Source organism: Callorhinchus milii, unplaced genomic scaffold (genome assembly GCF_018977255.1).
Source record: "Callorhinchus milii isolate IMCB2004 unplaced genomic scaffold, IMCB_Cmil_1.0 Scaffold5, whole genome shotgun sequence".
In the NCBI taxonomy this organism is placed as follows: Eukaryota; Metazoa; Chordata; class Chondrichthyes; order Chimaeriformes; family Callorhinchidae; genus Callorhinchus; species Callorhinchus milii.
In genome coordinates this window covers 28,085,362-28,101,793 of record NW_024704746.1, presented here as the reverse complement: position 1 = coordinate 28,101,793, position 16,432 = coordinate 28,085,362, and the positions used below count along the sequence as shown (strand labels likewise).

The 16,432-nt window shown below is 37.5% G+C and overlaps 1 protein-coding gene across 2 annotated transcripts in view; it reads right to left on the bottom strand.

Annotated features, from left to right (window-relative positions):
• Positions 1 to 16,432, bottom strand: part of LOC103185547 (serine/threonine-protein kinase 33) — a 54,595-nt gene that overhangs the window by 655 nt on the left and 37,508 nt on the right. For both annotated transcript variants that reach the window (XM_007904108.2, XM_042335541.1), the window contains exons 5-12: positions 15,940 to 16,044; positions 10,621 to 10,759; positions 9,634 to 9,722; positions 8,316 to 8,409; positions 8,107 to 8,182; positions 5,762 to 5,874; positions 4,858 to 4,943; positions 3,890 to 4,087 (exon numbers count right to left, since the gene is read on the bottom strand). In XM_007904108.2, the coding sequence (XP_007902299.1) occupies positions 3,890 to 4,087; positions 4,858 to 4,943; positions 5,762 to 5,874; positions 8,107 to 8,182; positions 8,316 to 8,409; positions 9,634 to 9,722; positions 10,621 to 10,759; positions 15,940 to 16,044 (900 nt within the window). The remainder of the gene's footprint in view (positions 1 to 3,889; positions 4,088 to 4,857; positions 4,944 to 5,761; positions 5,875 to 8,106; positions 8,183 to 8,315; positions 8,410 to 9,633; positions 9,723 to 10,620; positions 10,760 to 15,939; positions 16,045 to 16,432) is intronic.

Genomic DNA, 16,432 nt, shown 5'->3' with positions numbered 1-16,432 from the left:
GTCACACTTTCAACAGCCTTTTGTTTTGTCCGGTGCTGAATTACTTGCTAAACATAGGCATGAAGTCGGTCCAAATGTTAGACATTTCAGTCGCAGAGATTTTCCTTCATACATTTACTTAATGTGGGATTCATAAAACATTAGAAGGGACATAGGCCTTCAAGACACTTTTTCGATGGACCATATAAAGAGTTTCAAAGACTCAAATTAATATTGGGTGAGAAATATAATAATAATAATCTTTGCATTTGATATAGCGCTTTTCACGTCGGGAGGATGTCCCAAATATGAAACAAGAACTGAAGCAAATTTCCCGAATAATGAGAGGAACTAAATCAGGACATATCAGGATTTATACCTAATTTAGGACAGATGAGTAGTCATACCTACAACCTTCATAAACTCGGTATTTCTATTAAAGTATTTATTTTAGTTCTGAAACCGATTGACGTAATGAAGCAAATTAGCCCTGGCTTTAATTCTAAATAGCAGACGAACTGGGGTTTTAAAAATTAAATTCAACTAAATTAAATGTAAATCATTTCTTAAGTAACATGCCGACAATCTTTATTGAAATCGATGGAACACAACAAAATAAGTAGATCAAGAAAAGCAAGTTTAATCATCCGGTAGAGATATCAAATTGGATTGATTTTGGGTGTTTCTGAACTGAATTTAAATTGACCACTTTTTGCGTCTGTGTTATTTATTAGCGGCCTCTCAATGTTGATTAGTGATCAGGAGTTAAATGGTTTAATTTATAAAACAGTACAGATCAGGCTGGCCAACACTCTGCTGGGATTTGAGCTCTGCACTAAGTTGTTAAAGAAGGATCTATTTTGAGAAAAAATAATTATGTGGAAGCAAAACGTATTTATTTTTTAATGTCCCTTTGTGTCAATTCATTCTTGGCCAAAAAAAAGTAATCAGTTCTTAAGTGGGACTCAGCAATTTAAAGCAAGTTGGAAAGTGTATTTAAAATGGTACTGTACTTAGCAACAGCTGGGCAGCTGTGTGGAAAATTACAAGTGGCAGTGTGAACGCATGCGGTCTCAGGTTTAATGGGCCGGTATAATGTGTGCTCGTTTGTGAAAGTGCCAATAAGCCTAACAGGGAGATACTGTCCATTCTCAAGCCTTGAAATCAGTAAACACTGATTTAATGATAATAATAATCCTTACATTTGATATATTGTCTTATCACGTCTTCGTGACGTCTCAAAGTGCTTTACAGAATATACTGTAAAGTGAATTGACTGTATATTTTGTGGACAAGACGCGGCAGTCAATTGCGCACAGCAGCGTCCCACAAACAGGCGTGGATTGAGTGACCAAATTATTTTTACAAAAATGTTTTTACGGATTATTACCCATAGAAAAGCCATCCGCCAATCGACTAACAACCGGGTTAGGGTTATAACTTCTGCCAATAGGTGACACTGGTTCATGAAAACATCTTCAAACATCAAACTAAAAATATGGTTTTAAAATGTAGTTATATTTCTAATCGTCAAATAATTTTAGGGCTAGGGCACCTTTTCGTTTTAAAAGAACTATTATCAATGTTTACAAATGTAATTATACATTTGCAGACATCTATCCTGACTAAATTTCATAGCAAAAGTAGTCTCTGCAGCAAACATAATTTTATTGCAAATTCTGAAGTTTTAAAGTTGCAATAAGAATACCTCTAACATGACATTGTATGGTAGGATGACTGGTTTGATAACTTGCCATAGAACTAAGACGTTTAGATCTATTCTGCTCCCATTCTAAGTCTGTGAGAGTGGGGAGGAATTCTGCTCTTTGATAAACATTATCAAGTTCATTTGTATATTGTCAAAGATCTTCAATAAAACCAATCTTGTGATCTTCATATTTTCAGATGGACAGAAATCAAATATTATTTAGATGCAGCCTAAAATCTGATTGCCTGTTGTTAACAGCCTCACCTTGACTAGACACCCTCATAATGAATACTCACATCAAGTAATTTTCCCTGGAAGGTAATGCCATGTACCCTTTCCTTTAACTGCGAACATACTTACTTTCCCATTCCTAAATTCAATACTTGGCATTTATCTACAATAAACTCCATCCGCCACTCCTTCTGAATTTTTCCAAAGCATCTTGAATGCTAAATCTTCCTTATAATAGTCACCCATCCACATACTAATATCCAATATTCCTTATATTAGGTATAGCAACTTTCATGTCAGAAGTACGTGTCAAAGCATCTCATAGGATTTATTGTGGAATGTATTTGAAGGCAAATTGGGCATCATTTGCACATGTCAATATCTCACAAACAGCCACTTGAATGACCAATTTTACTTGGGGGAATTGTTGGCTATACCTCTTGGTTATTTGTGGGCCATTGCTTTGTGCAAATTAGCTGTTGCCTTCGTCTTCAAATACGGGAGAAATGCATAAAATCATACAAAATCTGTGAAACTCCTGAGAGTTTACATTTACAGACTGAATTCATCCACTTTCAATAGAACTGAATGGTTTACTTGAGGATGCAACAGATAATGTGAGAGAGGTACGAATACTGCAGCAAATGCTTAGAATATCTTAACACTTGAAAGACATCATGAAAACATAGCAAACAAATGGTATGACAAGATTAGGTTCTGCAACATCTAGAGCCATTAAATATGTGACACTTCTCTTTATTAATGTAATCACCTGCAATTGCTTTTCAACATGTTAGGTCAGTATATGATATAAATTTACCTTGAGACAACAATAGGTCTGACAGAGTTTCTCAATCAAACTGAATAGTTTAAACAAGGGTTGCATTAAATGTGTACGGTGGCTGCAAAATAATTCACTGCAGATATTTTTCATGCTACACTTCACGACAGGGAAATATGTGTCTTAATCTGGGCATGAATTTCTCCCTGTTATTCATGGAGGAACATTCTTCCCCAGGTGACTGCTAAATTAATCCCACATTGCAGTCGCTGTCTGCATACACAATGAGGTATAATCATGAGAAAGGCTGATTAGTACACATTAGCAGGCATTTTGTGCCATTTGTTCAGTGCAAAGTGTTTCAGTGCAGAATGCAGTACACATGTGTCTTGCCGCATGTAATTTATTATAATAATCCGTGCCTTTGATGTAGTGCCTTATCACGTTGAAATGTCTCAAAGCACCTCACAGTAATTACTGTGACATCTAGTGACTATGTCTTTACAGGTAACTACAGTAGCTATTTTGCACAAAGCAATAGCTCACAAATAACCAGAAGGTAAATGATCAATTTAACTGGAGGGCATGTGGGCAAACCGCCTTCTCTTTCTGTATTGCATTATTGGTTGTTTAACATCCACCAGAACAGGCAATTGCGATCTAGGTTTAAATGTTGGATCCAAAGGACTGCATCTTTAAGAATCCTCCAACCTTCCACCATACAATTTAGCAGTGATATAATAACATGATGATCTTCCCTGGTCTTTACTGGACATAGCAGGTCAGTCTGAATTATGGCAGCCTAAAACAACAGCAACAACAACTTGCATTTATATTGCGCCCTTCATAAAAGTAAGGACACTGGGCTGGGGGAGAAATAAGAAAACAAGTACTCCATGAAAGGAAGTCTACTATCGAAGTCATATTGTATGTCTATATAATAACAATACTTTCATTTGATATAGTGCCTTATAACATCTTTGAGACGTCTCACAGACTATACTGTAAAGTGAATTGGCTGTATATTGTGTGGGCGAAACATGGCAGCCGATTTGCGCACAGCAATATCCCACAAACAGTCGTGGCCGATTTATTATTGTTATTTTACTATTATATGTGTATGCATGTACATACAAATTCATGCTCTTTTCCTTAATAGGACAGTGTGTAAATGATATCAAACTGCTTACCTTTGCAACAGATGTGGCTAGCTTCTTTGAGCAGATGTTTGTCTCAGGATCTGCTTTTGAAATGGTCAAATTGTCTTTCTCTTCACTGACTCCGTTCTCTTGATCCTGGCCTTCCTCATTCTCCCGACTGATTTCCTGTTTCCATTGCTTCATCATTTCCAATACATTCTTAGGCCGTTCTCTGCTGCTCGGTTCTCCCTAAAGCAATAAAGTATTGTTAAATTTGCTGCTTTACACAATACACATTTATATAGTCCCCGTCATGAAGGCTCGGCATCTCAAAGTGATTAACACAGCTGACTGGGCACCCGAGTTTGAATTGGGCAGTGGAGATATGAACGAAAGTGCTGTCAAAGAGGTACGTCTTGAGATGGACCCTGAACAAGGTGAGAGAGGGAGCGAGTCAGAGGGATTACATCATGCCAACCCACACAAACTCCATTCATTTCTGGAGCAGAATCCCCGGGATCAACTGGAATTCTAACGCGATTCCGTTAAGCTGTCTTTTAAGTCTGCTTAAAGTAATTTGCTGCTGTTGCTGAATCAAATTCAATTGGTAATATGAACAATGTTGTAACGGAATAAATATATTCCAAATGAGACTCGCGTGTGCGAGGCGTTTTGTTCACAAAATACACAGTCACGACACTTTATAATATATTCAGTGAAGCACTTTCAGATGTCTCAAAGACTTGATAATGCGCTATATCAAATGCAACCATTATTATTATTATTATTATTATTATTATTATCCAGATCTAAACTATACAGCTGGAGATGGAGTTGAATATTTACTAAAGCAAACATGTATATCACATGCAACCTGAAAATGGTGAGAGCCAAGCCCTTGGTATTAAGGATGTATCACTATCTAATACGTGTGATTACTGGCAAATGTCAATTGAACATCCTGTAGAATTACAATTAATTGATTGTTTTAAAATAATAATTTATTTGTTATTGCTTACAGTTATCCAATGGTGATCTAGTAGTTCACTAGCTGTCATTCTGTGGGCTGGATCCACTATCAGCAGTCCCTTTAAAACACAGTGAGCTGTAAGAAATAGAAATAATGTGACAAATAAATATAATATACCCATTGTGGTACAGTGTCTTGACAGTGTAATAGCTACAGGCCCACAGCACATCCCTATTAGGAGTCCTGGCAGTTCTGGAGTTGTCTTGTTCTGTATCCTTGAGAGGTCGACGACATTCACTTGTAAGTTTACTTATCATACCTGTGGAGCTAATAAGGTCCCAGAGAAAAAATATCTCAGGTGATGATGATGATGATAATAATAATCATCCTAGCACTTGATATAGCGCTTTATCACATGGTATCACATTGTCGAGAGGTCTCAAAGCATTTTGCATTTTGTGGGACGAGTTTTCATTAAGGTATTTAAAATATAGAAAGGGTAAATCCAGAATATAATCACAGATTAACCAAGAAAGCAAAACAATAGTGAGGGAGAGAATAAAATATGTTTTGGAAGACAAACTATTTCACCTTCTTCATATTATGCGTCCATTTCTGACATCAACATCATTGCTCAATTGCTCAAAAAGCCCTGTATATGAGTATTTGACATTTCAGTTGATTCATAGTGGCAGCAGAGTGGATGTGTTCTTTAAAATGGTTCATGATATCTAACCTCATTAAACGATTGTAAGAGCAACCAACTAAACCTGTGGAATTAGCCTTAAAGAATGCTGAACTCAGGAATAGAAGCCCTGGAAAGAATAAACAGTTTGCCAGGAAGTGTATTCATAATATAGAAAGAAAAAGCACAACAGGTTAGAGAATTCTAACAGGTCCATGATCATTTCCTTGTTCAGGATTTTATGACGTAATGTATTTCATGATCTTACCACTCTCGCTAATGGACTTCAGACAAGAATGAGAAAAATCCAGTTCCCCTTTTCTTATTTCTTCATAAAGTTTTTCCTGAGATTTAGCTGTGAACGGGGCTTGGCCACACAACCTGCAGTACATACAAAGTCAAATAAGAAACACGTCAAAAGTCACTTCACCTTCAGCTCTCGGATTCATCCTGCAATGGGCGGTGGCAGATTGTGATCCAACTCATGCCAGGACATTTCAATTAGAGAACCGACCAAACCATTAACATGGATTAAGTCAACATTTTCTCTTTCTGGCGTGGTTATTTTATAATAATAATAATAATATTAGTAATCATTCTATTTGTCATAGCACTTTAAGTAGGAACCCGGTTGTTGGTCAATTGGCAGATCACTTTCTGGGGGTAATAATCCCTTAAAAATAAATTCTCAACTATTTGCGGGACACTGCTGTGTGCAATTGGCTGTCGCATTTCGTCCACAGAGTATAGTTAATTCACAGTATATTCCGTAAAGCTCTTTGAGACGTCTCAACAACGTGATAAGGCGCTATATCAAATGCACGGAGTATTATTATTAATGATATACCTCACCCCGGTAACATGATTCACCAGATTCCATTCACATTATATCCACTGGAGTGGACATAACATGCAAACAAGCTGAGACCAGCATTATTTTTGGAAGAGGAAGTGAACAGGTCCATCAATTCCAGAGGAATCAGACTACCCTGTTGTTGGGATGTGAATGTGGTGCTGGATTTCTTGCAGTAATTCAGTACCAGATTACTGATAACAAAACAACACCAGGCAAAGAGTTTGGAGATTACTTTGATTCTGAAAAATGAAAGAGTCAGAAACCATTTTGTGCAAACACACTCATAGATAAACACAGCTTTTAACTGCATGGTTAGACCACTCAGAGGTGTCACACGAGTATAATGATTTAATTGTTCATACAGTACTGGATGTCAGTTTCTCTCCTGAATTAATATTGTTTTATGTAGTACACACCTGGAACTAATACACAATCACTCATCCAAACAGGAGTGTTTCCTGAAACACTTCAGAAGAGCCTCCTTTGTGTATATATGGGGGCTCAACAAGATTCCCATGGCAGCTAGCTGACATATTAACAACCAAAACAAAACCTTACGCATTAATTCTTTGAAATGACATGAAACAAGTAGTCTTAAGGGAGGGTGTAGAAGGGCTTACTACTGTGTTGGGAATCCCTTACAACACTACCCTAGGAGTTGTTGCTGATGAAAACCGGTGATAAAACAAAATAAAATAATTATTATAGGAAGATGTGTTCAAATGGAACACTTAATCAATAACTGCCTCTCCAAAGTGTTGCAATAGGTAAATGAAAACAGGGGCCTATGCTGAACTTATGATATTAACCGCAGTCACAATAATAATAATAACCCTTGATATAGCACCTTATCAGGTCTCCGAGACGCCTCAAAGCACTTCACAGAATATACTGTAACGTGTGGTGACTGTGTGTTTTGTGGGCGAAACGCGGCAGCCAATTGCGCACAGTAATGTTCCACAAATAGTCGTGGATTGAGTGACTAAATTATTATTATTATTATATTGTAATATTCAAATTATTTCCAGCATTGCTTAAGGGTCCACTTCATCAAACGCAATATCTTGTGTTCCTGTAATCGCAACCACATCAGTTAACATGTGTCGTTGAGACATTTTGTCTAGCCAGCCGAGTGAGACAAACATAAAACTATCTCTGGTTAGGGGAAGAGTTGGTGCCAAGGGTACTTCCTTTCAATTGGATTTGTTTCACCTTTACAGTTAGTTGGTGCTGGTAACTGTAATTTGTGGGAAGAATGATGGATCAGTACGTAAGACCTAGGTTGGATAATTGGCAAATCAGACCCTGAACTTTCATAGAATAAAAGCATCACTTTTGCGCCCGTTCCTCTATCCATCACTGACAGACCCATTTATTAGCTAAAGTATAATTTTAAAAAGATGAACACTTATTAGAATGAAATTTGACAACGACACTGTGAATTTCACATCAGTACGTATAAGTTTTTGTGAAATAGAACCGTTTGGCTTTTAATTTCTTCTTCTACACATGCCCCAATTAGGCAGTCACTTCGAGTGATAATCGAGCATTAACTTTCATCACTGTAAAAGTATGTTGCAAGAATAAAGTGAGGGCCCATGTAATCATCTAGTCATTCATAATTATTCACAGTACAGGATGCTTTGAATCTATTTCACTTGTGTAAAATAGTTTTTCTTAAGGCTTCTTATTAATTTTCAGAAGCAGTGCACAGTTTTAATATTCGGCGCAGCAGCAGTAACTAAACGAATACGTACAGAGTGTACATAATAATACCAATACTCCAAATGTCACATTGCTGGCTGTAGTCGTAGTTATTCATAATTTCTGGGGCTGGAGAGAGAGAGAGAGAGAGGAATTAAAATTTTCAGTGACGTAACTTTAAAAGAAAAACCATTTTAAAAACAACGTTGATGCAGTTCTTTGATTGCATCTATTTCATCTGAGCAAAGAGGCTGAAGTTTACCCATATACAAAGGTGTGCCACATGTGTCCTGCAGCATTGATTTCCCCCCAACACCAGCGCCATCCCTTAAAACAGATAAGCCGAAGTCAGTCACCTGTGAAGTGAAAAACAAACAACATTTGCGAACATTCACTTTAAAATGTGATAACTAATTCCCTCTCTTTTGCCGCCCTGACTGAGATCAATGCCGAATGGGGAATCAAACTTCCCAGATCTGTGCAGCTATGATTCACATTATGTGGTGGCTTTAGGCACCTTTGGGTAGAGCTCAAGACAAGTATTGATCAAAAATAAATTGATTTATATAGTTTTATGCTACCAGCTTGTGGCAGATGCCAAGACAAAGTTTATTTTGCCAAGTTGTTCAATCTACCACTTATGCCGTTTTCCTGACTTTCTTCATGGCGATGAGAATGACACAGATGCCATTACCTCTCTGTTTAATATTCATGTTGCAAATGCCTGAGGCACTGTAGCACTGAAAATAGCACATTTGCACAAGAACAGAAGCCCCTTAGCTGTACTTATAATCATAACCTTCACCTGCATCTTCTTCAGTGCCCAAGTAGCAATGTCGTTCTGGAGAATTTTGTTTCGGGGATAGACATAAATTTTCCAACAAGAACTTTGCAGATTTCATTGCTCTTATGAGAAATCGAATGAAATTATAATTTGAATCAGCAAATTGTTAACAATTTGATTTGAACCAGAAAGCAACTCACCCCTGCAGTGGCTACTTTAAATATTTAATAACAATAGTAATCTTTGCAATTGTTGTAGCGTGTTATTACATCGTTGAGATATCTCAAAGCGCTTCACAGAATATACTGTGAAGTGTAGTGACCGTGTATTTTGTGGGCGAAACAGGGCAGCCAATTGCGCACAGCAGTGTTCCGCAAACAGTTGTGGATTGAGTGACCACATTTTTTTAAGAGGTTATTACCCCCGGAAAGCCATATGGCAATCAACCAACAACCGAGTTCCTACATACTGCTAGGTAACAGAGGCGTGTGGAGTAAGAAACTTGTCTAAAGTTTTGCCCTGCCAGGGATGTGAACCCGGGTCCTTTGACTCAATACCTTACGGCTGAAATGGCCGAGGACTAGAGCCTGAGTATATTTACTGACCGTATGATTACTCCAACAGTGATTTGGCTACAAGAAAGTGTGAAGCTGAGACGGTGTGAAACAAACAACAGATCACACTCAGATCATGTCTCTTAGTGGCTAAAACAGAAAGCAAGTAAGGATGAAGCCAGATATTGTGCTTCATCACAGTACTCTATATACTGTTAGATAACCAAGGAGGCATCACTTACTTTGATATTTAGTTTTAGGTCATTGTCATCTGCATTATCATTACTTTTCACCAAGATGTTTTCCAGTTTCAGATCTCTGTGTACAATACCTAAGAGTCAAAAGTAAGAAAAATGAAACATTTTTGGACATTCAGAACATTAAGATGAATCCATGATAATGAGGAATTGTAAGGAACTATTTATACATGATCAGACATTGACTTTCAATCTACTATGCGTTCAAATGCTCAGGATCACATTAAATTCTAGGTCTGATTTCGCAAAGCGTTTGTGACGTTAAGCCTGGTACACATCTGGCAAAACTAGGCATTGAGATCAAAAGGCATCACACAGATAAAAAGGAGCCTCTACTCATTTGAACAGGAGACATTTTACCTGTTTGCACGGATACAGTACAGTCATTTCAGACATCGGCATCATTGCACAAATACACGAAAACTCTATGTATGAGTTTTTGACATTTCAGTTGATTTATAGTGGCAACAGAGTGGATTTGTTCTTTAAAATGGTTCAAGATATCTAACCTTATTAATCTATTATAAGAGCAACCAACCAGACATGCGGAAATAGCCTTAAAGATTCACAAGAATGCTGATCTCAGGGGATAGTTAGAACATTTGGAAAAAAAATAAACAGTTTATTCATAATATAGAAAGAAAATATTGATATAAATACTGTAGGTTACTGATATTTAAATGTCACACAGTGGGGTGAAATTTGTGACATTTCATAATGTAGCAAGAGTTCCTTGTGATACATATCACGTTACGGAAATGTCGAAAATATGACCTCTGTATAACAGGAGAATTTCCTGCCTAATAGAATTTACTCGAGCTAAGGGAATGTTTTGCTCTGTGCTTATAACACTATTTATGTGTATGACTTAAACCAACACAAGGTGGTCCCTATAGGTGAAATGAAAAAAAAATACATGGTTCAGAGAGGATTGCGACAGCTTTTAGCGTGTCGTAGCACAGAATTGCTTACCGTTTTTGTGTAGGTAAAATATAGCACTAGCCAAGCTAGAGATGATGTGTTTGGTTTCGGGCTCGTTCAAGTGACCTTTCTTGGCCACAATTCCTTTCAACTCCCCAAGTTCACAGAACTCAATGACAAGGTAGACCTTCTAAACCAACACCCAGAAATGGGCCAAAAGAAAAAGAGAAATTAGCACAAACACTTGAATTATTAGCTGTAGGGGCAGAAAGGGGAGAGAACCAGAAGATGGGCTTCGGGTGAGGGAGGGGGACACGGGAAGAGTTTAAGCAATATTTTTTATGTTTATTTCACTTAGAACCTCTGACATTTTTTATATAAAAATACTAATCTCATGGGTTGATGACAAATGTACAGCCCTAATGATAATAATGTATCACTCAATCTCCTATAAAACAGAAAGCACCCAGAATATTTATTAATCCTCATGTCGCCCTATTCCACCCATGTCTGCCATCCCTCACATATAACTTTCTCCATCCCAGCACAGAAGCCATCATTTCCTGTGTATTATGCACCTACTAATACACAGACAGTAAATTTTTCAGAAACGTTATGATTACTTTAAGGCATTCAACTTTGTAGGCATTATATTAAATGCCTTGAGGCTATATCAAATGCAAGGATAATTATTATTATTATTATTATAAACACAAAGATTATTATGTATTATTATCTCGGTTTAAGAAAATTTCCTATCATCCTCCAATCCTTGTATGTTGCAGTGAGTTGATCAAACTGATTAAAACAATTACGAAAGATGTTCTCCAATTAATGGTTTAATGCACCACTAAACTAGCATGTGCAAATACAGAGCACTCAGTCTCTAGTGACTCAATGAAAAAATATAAGCGGTTTGTTGAAGTTGACTGCTACAGGAGGCTTTCTGTGAGCACACAGGAAAATTACTCCCACAAAAACATTGCCCAATTAAGCTTCATAATCATAGTAGTTACGTTAAGGCTTGATTTGTCAAAGCGAGATTGCTCGGTAAAAAAAAATTGTAATCCAATGTAAATGAAGATAAATGGAGTTGCTTTATACCGGTGTTATTAATTAAAAATACTACAAAAACCTAGACAAACAGTGGGGAGGGCATTCCATCTTTTAAAGGGCGTTTGGAGACAGCTAAGAACAGAATGTTGTACTACGTGACTTAGTACCATTAGTTCTTCAAGCTGAAAATACTGTGCCTCTGTTTAAGAAGACAGATGGGTTTGGTTCAATGTTTAATCATATTTTGTAATGCCGGGCTAGATTAAACCCATTAGCACAAGTGGTTCTATTTTTGAACAATGCTACAATTTAAACTAAGTGATTTGTTTTTGCCCAATAAATGGAATATATTAAATTCTACAATTTATTGGCATTGGGAAAGTTAAGTAATTCAAGCATCTATCTTGCAGGTCCCAAGTTCTGTTTCTGTATAAGTATAAAAGCACCTTATTTATTATTTCAACAGCGATTGTGAAATGTACCAAGATCCAGGGCATTGAAGATAAACGGGTCTTTGTGTTACCAAAAAGGGAAAACACATTATTGTTGGGCACAAGTCAAACAAAATTGTTTCCTCCAGAGATGATAATCTGCAACTACACAATAATGATTACAATAGGCCACAGTTAATATCTATGAAAAATCTCTCTACCTGAAGTAGATAAAGTGTTACACTGAAATACGAGGTATTAAGCAAAGGTGGTTGATAAATTGGGATGGGGTCAGCAACAGTATTTACATTTGAGAAAACTACTGGTAGAATAATAATAATAATGATAATAATAATGCTTGCATTTGATGTAGCGCCTTATCACATCGTTGCGACCTCTCAAAGTGCTTCACAGACTATATTGTAAAGTGGATTGACTGTATTTTGTGGGTATCTCTACCGCATGTGCATACAGAGTTGAGATTGTATTAAATACCAGTAGGATAACACACAAATGAAAATCATGCTACATCAGCAGGTAGCCTCTGCAAATAAATAGTTCAACACACAACAATTTACATTATATACCATGTATCTTCTAATAGGTCAATGATTTGCTGATAAATCTGCATTAACACCATCACAGAGCTACATGTACCTTCTGGGGAATGTCGTTCAACAATAATGACCCATTCACAAAATCCCCTTTAAGAACGTGCTATCAAAGTGTACAGGTCATTAAATAACCTTAAGTTCTCCAGGAAACAAGGATAATGTTCATATGGTTATACAGGCAAGAACGTTTGAGCATCAGCATCAAACATGTTGTTTTTGCAATAAAGAAGACAATGAAAATCCCAGATCAGTATCCTGCCGGGAGGAGGTGAGTGGACTCTACTTGAAGCTGACAGACCAACCAGCTTGGCTCATCAGCAGGACTTGAAGGGATAGACTGGACTCTGGTTGTCAGGATTCTTCTCACTCTGCTCCTGCTAACCCTGCGAGCCAAAGCCATAAGGGGTTGGGTGGTCCAAGCTGGAAGCTTACAAGAAAGTTTCTCTCAATGGTGTTTTAGCTGAATAAAGTCCAGAAGTACTCCAATGTACACTCTGGGATCCCCCAAGCCTTGGCTCTTGCTAATCTGTACCTAATATTGTCCTGAATTAGTAAGCAGGGTGCACCCCTCTAGCGCGAGAGCACACATTCCATTCCAGACATGGTGTCAGCCACTCACTCAGTTAACAAATGCCTAGAATCGTAGAAAGAAGTGCACCAATTGATGTCTTTGCATTCCTGGACAACTTGTTGAAGATTATAAATCGTGCCTCAGTCAGATGGGGTTTGTATACTGTGGTGTCCTTCATTGATGTTGTATTAAGAAATGAACTGCAGTTACCCATTGGCATCAAGGAACAAATCTGTGATGTCTCTGGGTTCTGGCAATCTGGATTCTTACTGATCGAATCCATGACTGACATCAGTTGAGTGCAGATCAAACACTTTCTACCCAACCTGAAGTGTCAAGAATGGAAACACAGAGCACTGCTATAAAACGATTCCTTCAACAGGTAGAAGTTTCTTTTGTATAAACAGTAGCAGTGAAAGAAGAGAAGTGTTTTGTATTGAAATGTACCTCCCTGTAGAGCTCCCTCCACTTTAAACACATGTAACAAACCCCAAACAACAGCTAAATTAATAATAATTGGTATAAATAGCAGAGGACCCTTGCAGCAGATTACTGCATTGGAACAAAAAACACAGTTCAATGTGCTTAATGTAAAAAAGTTTCCCTGTCTGTCCTCCTCTGTTCTCTGGGATTGCTGGGAGAGAGAAGTCCTTCCATTTCTTTATAGCAGATTGCCGAGCCAACAGAAGCGATGATAAAAAAAACATTTGAAGCTTTGCTATCGAGCCTTTGATCACAGAAGTGTCACCCAAGATAAGTAGTCTTGGGGATTCTGGAATAAATATATCAAAACTTGTTTGAAGTAAGGCAAGCACATCTTTCCAGGATTTGAGACATTTAATTGGTCAGTTCCTAGGAGCTATCTGACAGTTGTATATATTAGCAATTCTCTGATGTGTGTTTTCCGCAAACTCCTCTCACTGTATGACTGACGAATGTCATTTTTCACACACTCAAGGTGCAGTTTGATTGCATGTTTTACAGTTCGATGTCCTTGTTAACACAATAGGTGAAATTTTGCCAATGGCTCTGGAAACAAATGAATCTGACCACAACTGAAACAAGAGAGTTAATTGCTCTAATCGCATCCCTCTCTCTTTTAACCATTAATGTGCTGCGTTTTTTTTACACACACCCCTCTCTCTGGAAACTGCTTCCTTTGTTTATTTGCATGGATTGTTCTTCACGTACGCCTACAAATACAGTCACTACACTTTACAGTAAATTCTGTGAAGCATTTCTGATGTCACAGAATACCTCAAGCACCCACGTGAAAGGCGCTCCATCAAATGAGAGGATTATTGTTTCACCCGCAAAATAAACAGTCAATTCACTTTGCGATATATTCTGTGGTGGGCTTTGAGATGACTGTATATATTTTGTGGGCGAAACGCCACAGCCAATTGCACACAGCAGTGTCCCACAAACAGCCGTGGATTGAAGTGACCAAATTATTATTATTTTTTAAGGAATTATTACTTCCGGAAAAGCGATCCACCACATGAATGACAACCGAATCAAAACCAGATCTCTTGCTTGCGAGGCACGTGCTCTGACCACTGAGCTACAGGACTCTACGGGAGTTTATGCACAGTAGTAGACTGCCATTAAATCACAGCTTTCTTTTTTTTCTTCTAAATTAGTACAACCTCTTTATGTAATTCTACATTTTATCTATAATTTATGTGGTTTGGTTTTTCTTTAAAGGAAAGCTTAGATGTGGGTCAAATGAAATTGATTCACTACTGAGAGAGTGATTAATTAGTTACTTTATTTTGTTTCAGGAGAGCTTTGACTTTGAGTAGAAAATAAACTGGTCAATTAGATATAGTCAAACCGGTAAAGTTGGGTTGGCAGATTAGTTCTATTTGCTGAATATTAAAAGATCACTGACTTCCCTAAATGTTGTAATATAGGAAACAAGTTATGAATAAGTCTGTGAAGAGGGTGAACAGATGAATGATCGCAACCATATTTTGCTAAATAGATAAAAGATTCAATTAAGTGACCTGATCACTTCATGATGATCTAAAAGGTTCAAGTTCCTTTTTTTTATAAAAAAGTTGAATTTGTCTAATTAGTAATTAAGACAGTGAATTGAAGGTGCTGCTAAGGATTTGAGTTTGACCTTAAATTGGTCAGCGTTGTTGTGAGTACGATTAGTAGACGGAGACAAATTATTTGCTTCAAATCTGGAAGGACAGCATGGTGATGGAGTTCCGTACATGTCAGACACTTGGCTGACCCCCAAAAAATAAAGTAAGTTTATTGTTGCATTCCACAGAGACATCTTTAATAAATGTAACAGGTTTGACAGAAAATAAAGTGTTTACTCCTCTATACTGAACAACATTGGCCTATTTGCAGTACTTTTCCCTCTCCTGCAGATGCCATTATGTGGGTGAACCACAACCATATGCTATATTTTTTATTTTTATTATTACTATAAGTATTATACAGTTTCATTGGCCATGTTCTCTATTAACGCCTCACAAAAGACACTACTTTTCATGTGTAAACCCAGACATCGAGCAGAGGAAAATTGACGGAAATTTGGAAATATTGCAAGTTAGACCCTAATGACTTATAAGCGTGACTGTGATACAAGGAGAAACAAGGTGTAATAATGTGGTGATAAACTGCAGCATTGATCTCAACACAGTATTTTTGTGTGAGGTAATAAATAGCAACTCATTACCCTTGATGTTTCATAGACTTCCTCTAGTTGAATGATGTGATTGTGGTTCACCATCTTCAGGATAGCGACTTCCCTCTCCAGCATTCGGACTCCAGAGCTTCCAGCCTGGAACAATCACCCAACACAGCAAATGTCATGAGAGACTGACTACGCGACTCAAATGTTCAGAGTAAGCAATGGGCATTTTCATATTTCATAATTCCTGCTCGGAATTCTCCCAAATTTGCATGCTGCAATGAATAATAAAGCAAGTTATCTTGTATCCCTCACCTCACTCCCTCCTTTGCCTCCTTCAAGGCACGTCACAAGACCCTTCTCTTCGACCAAATTCGCTACATAGAGCAAAATTAAATTTCAAATTCTTAACAGCAAGTCTTAATCTGCTCCTCGGTAATACGTGATAGTGCTCAAAACGCATTGCTGCTCCAACACTAGGACTAAATAGCTGAGCAACATTTAAAGCATTTTCCAACATTGTTTGTATGCAACCTTT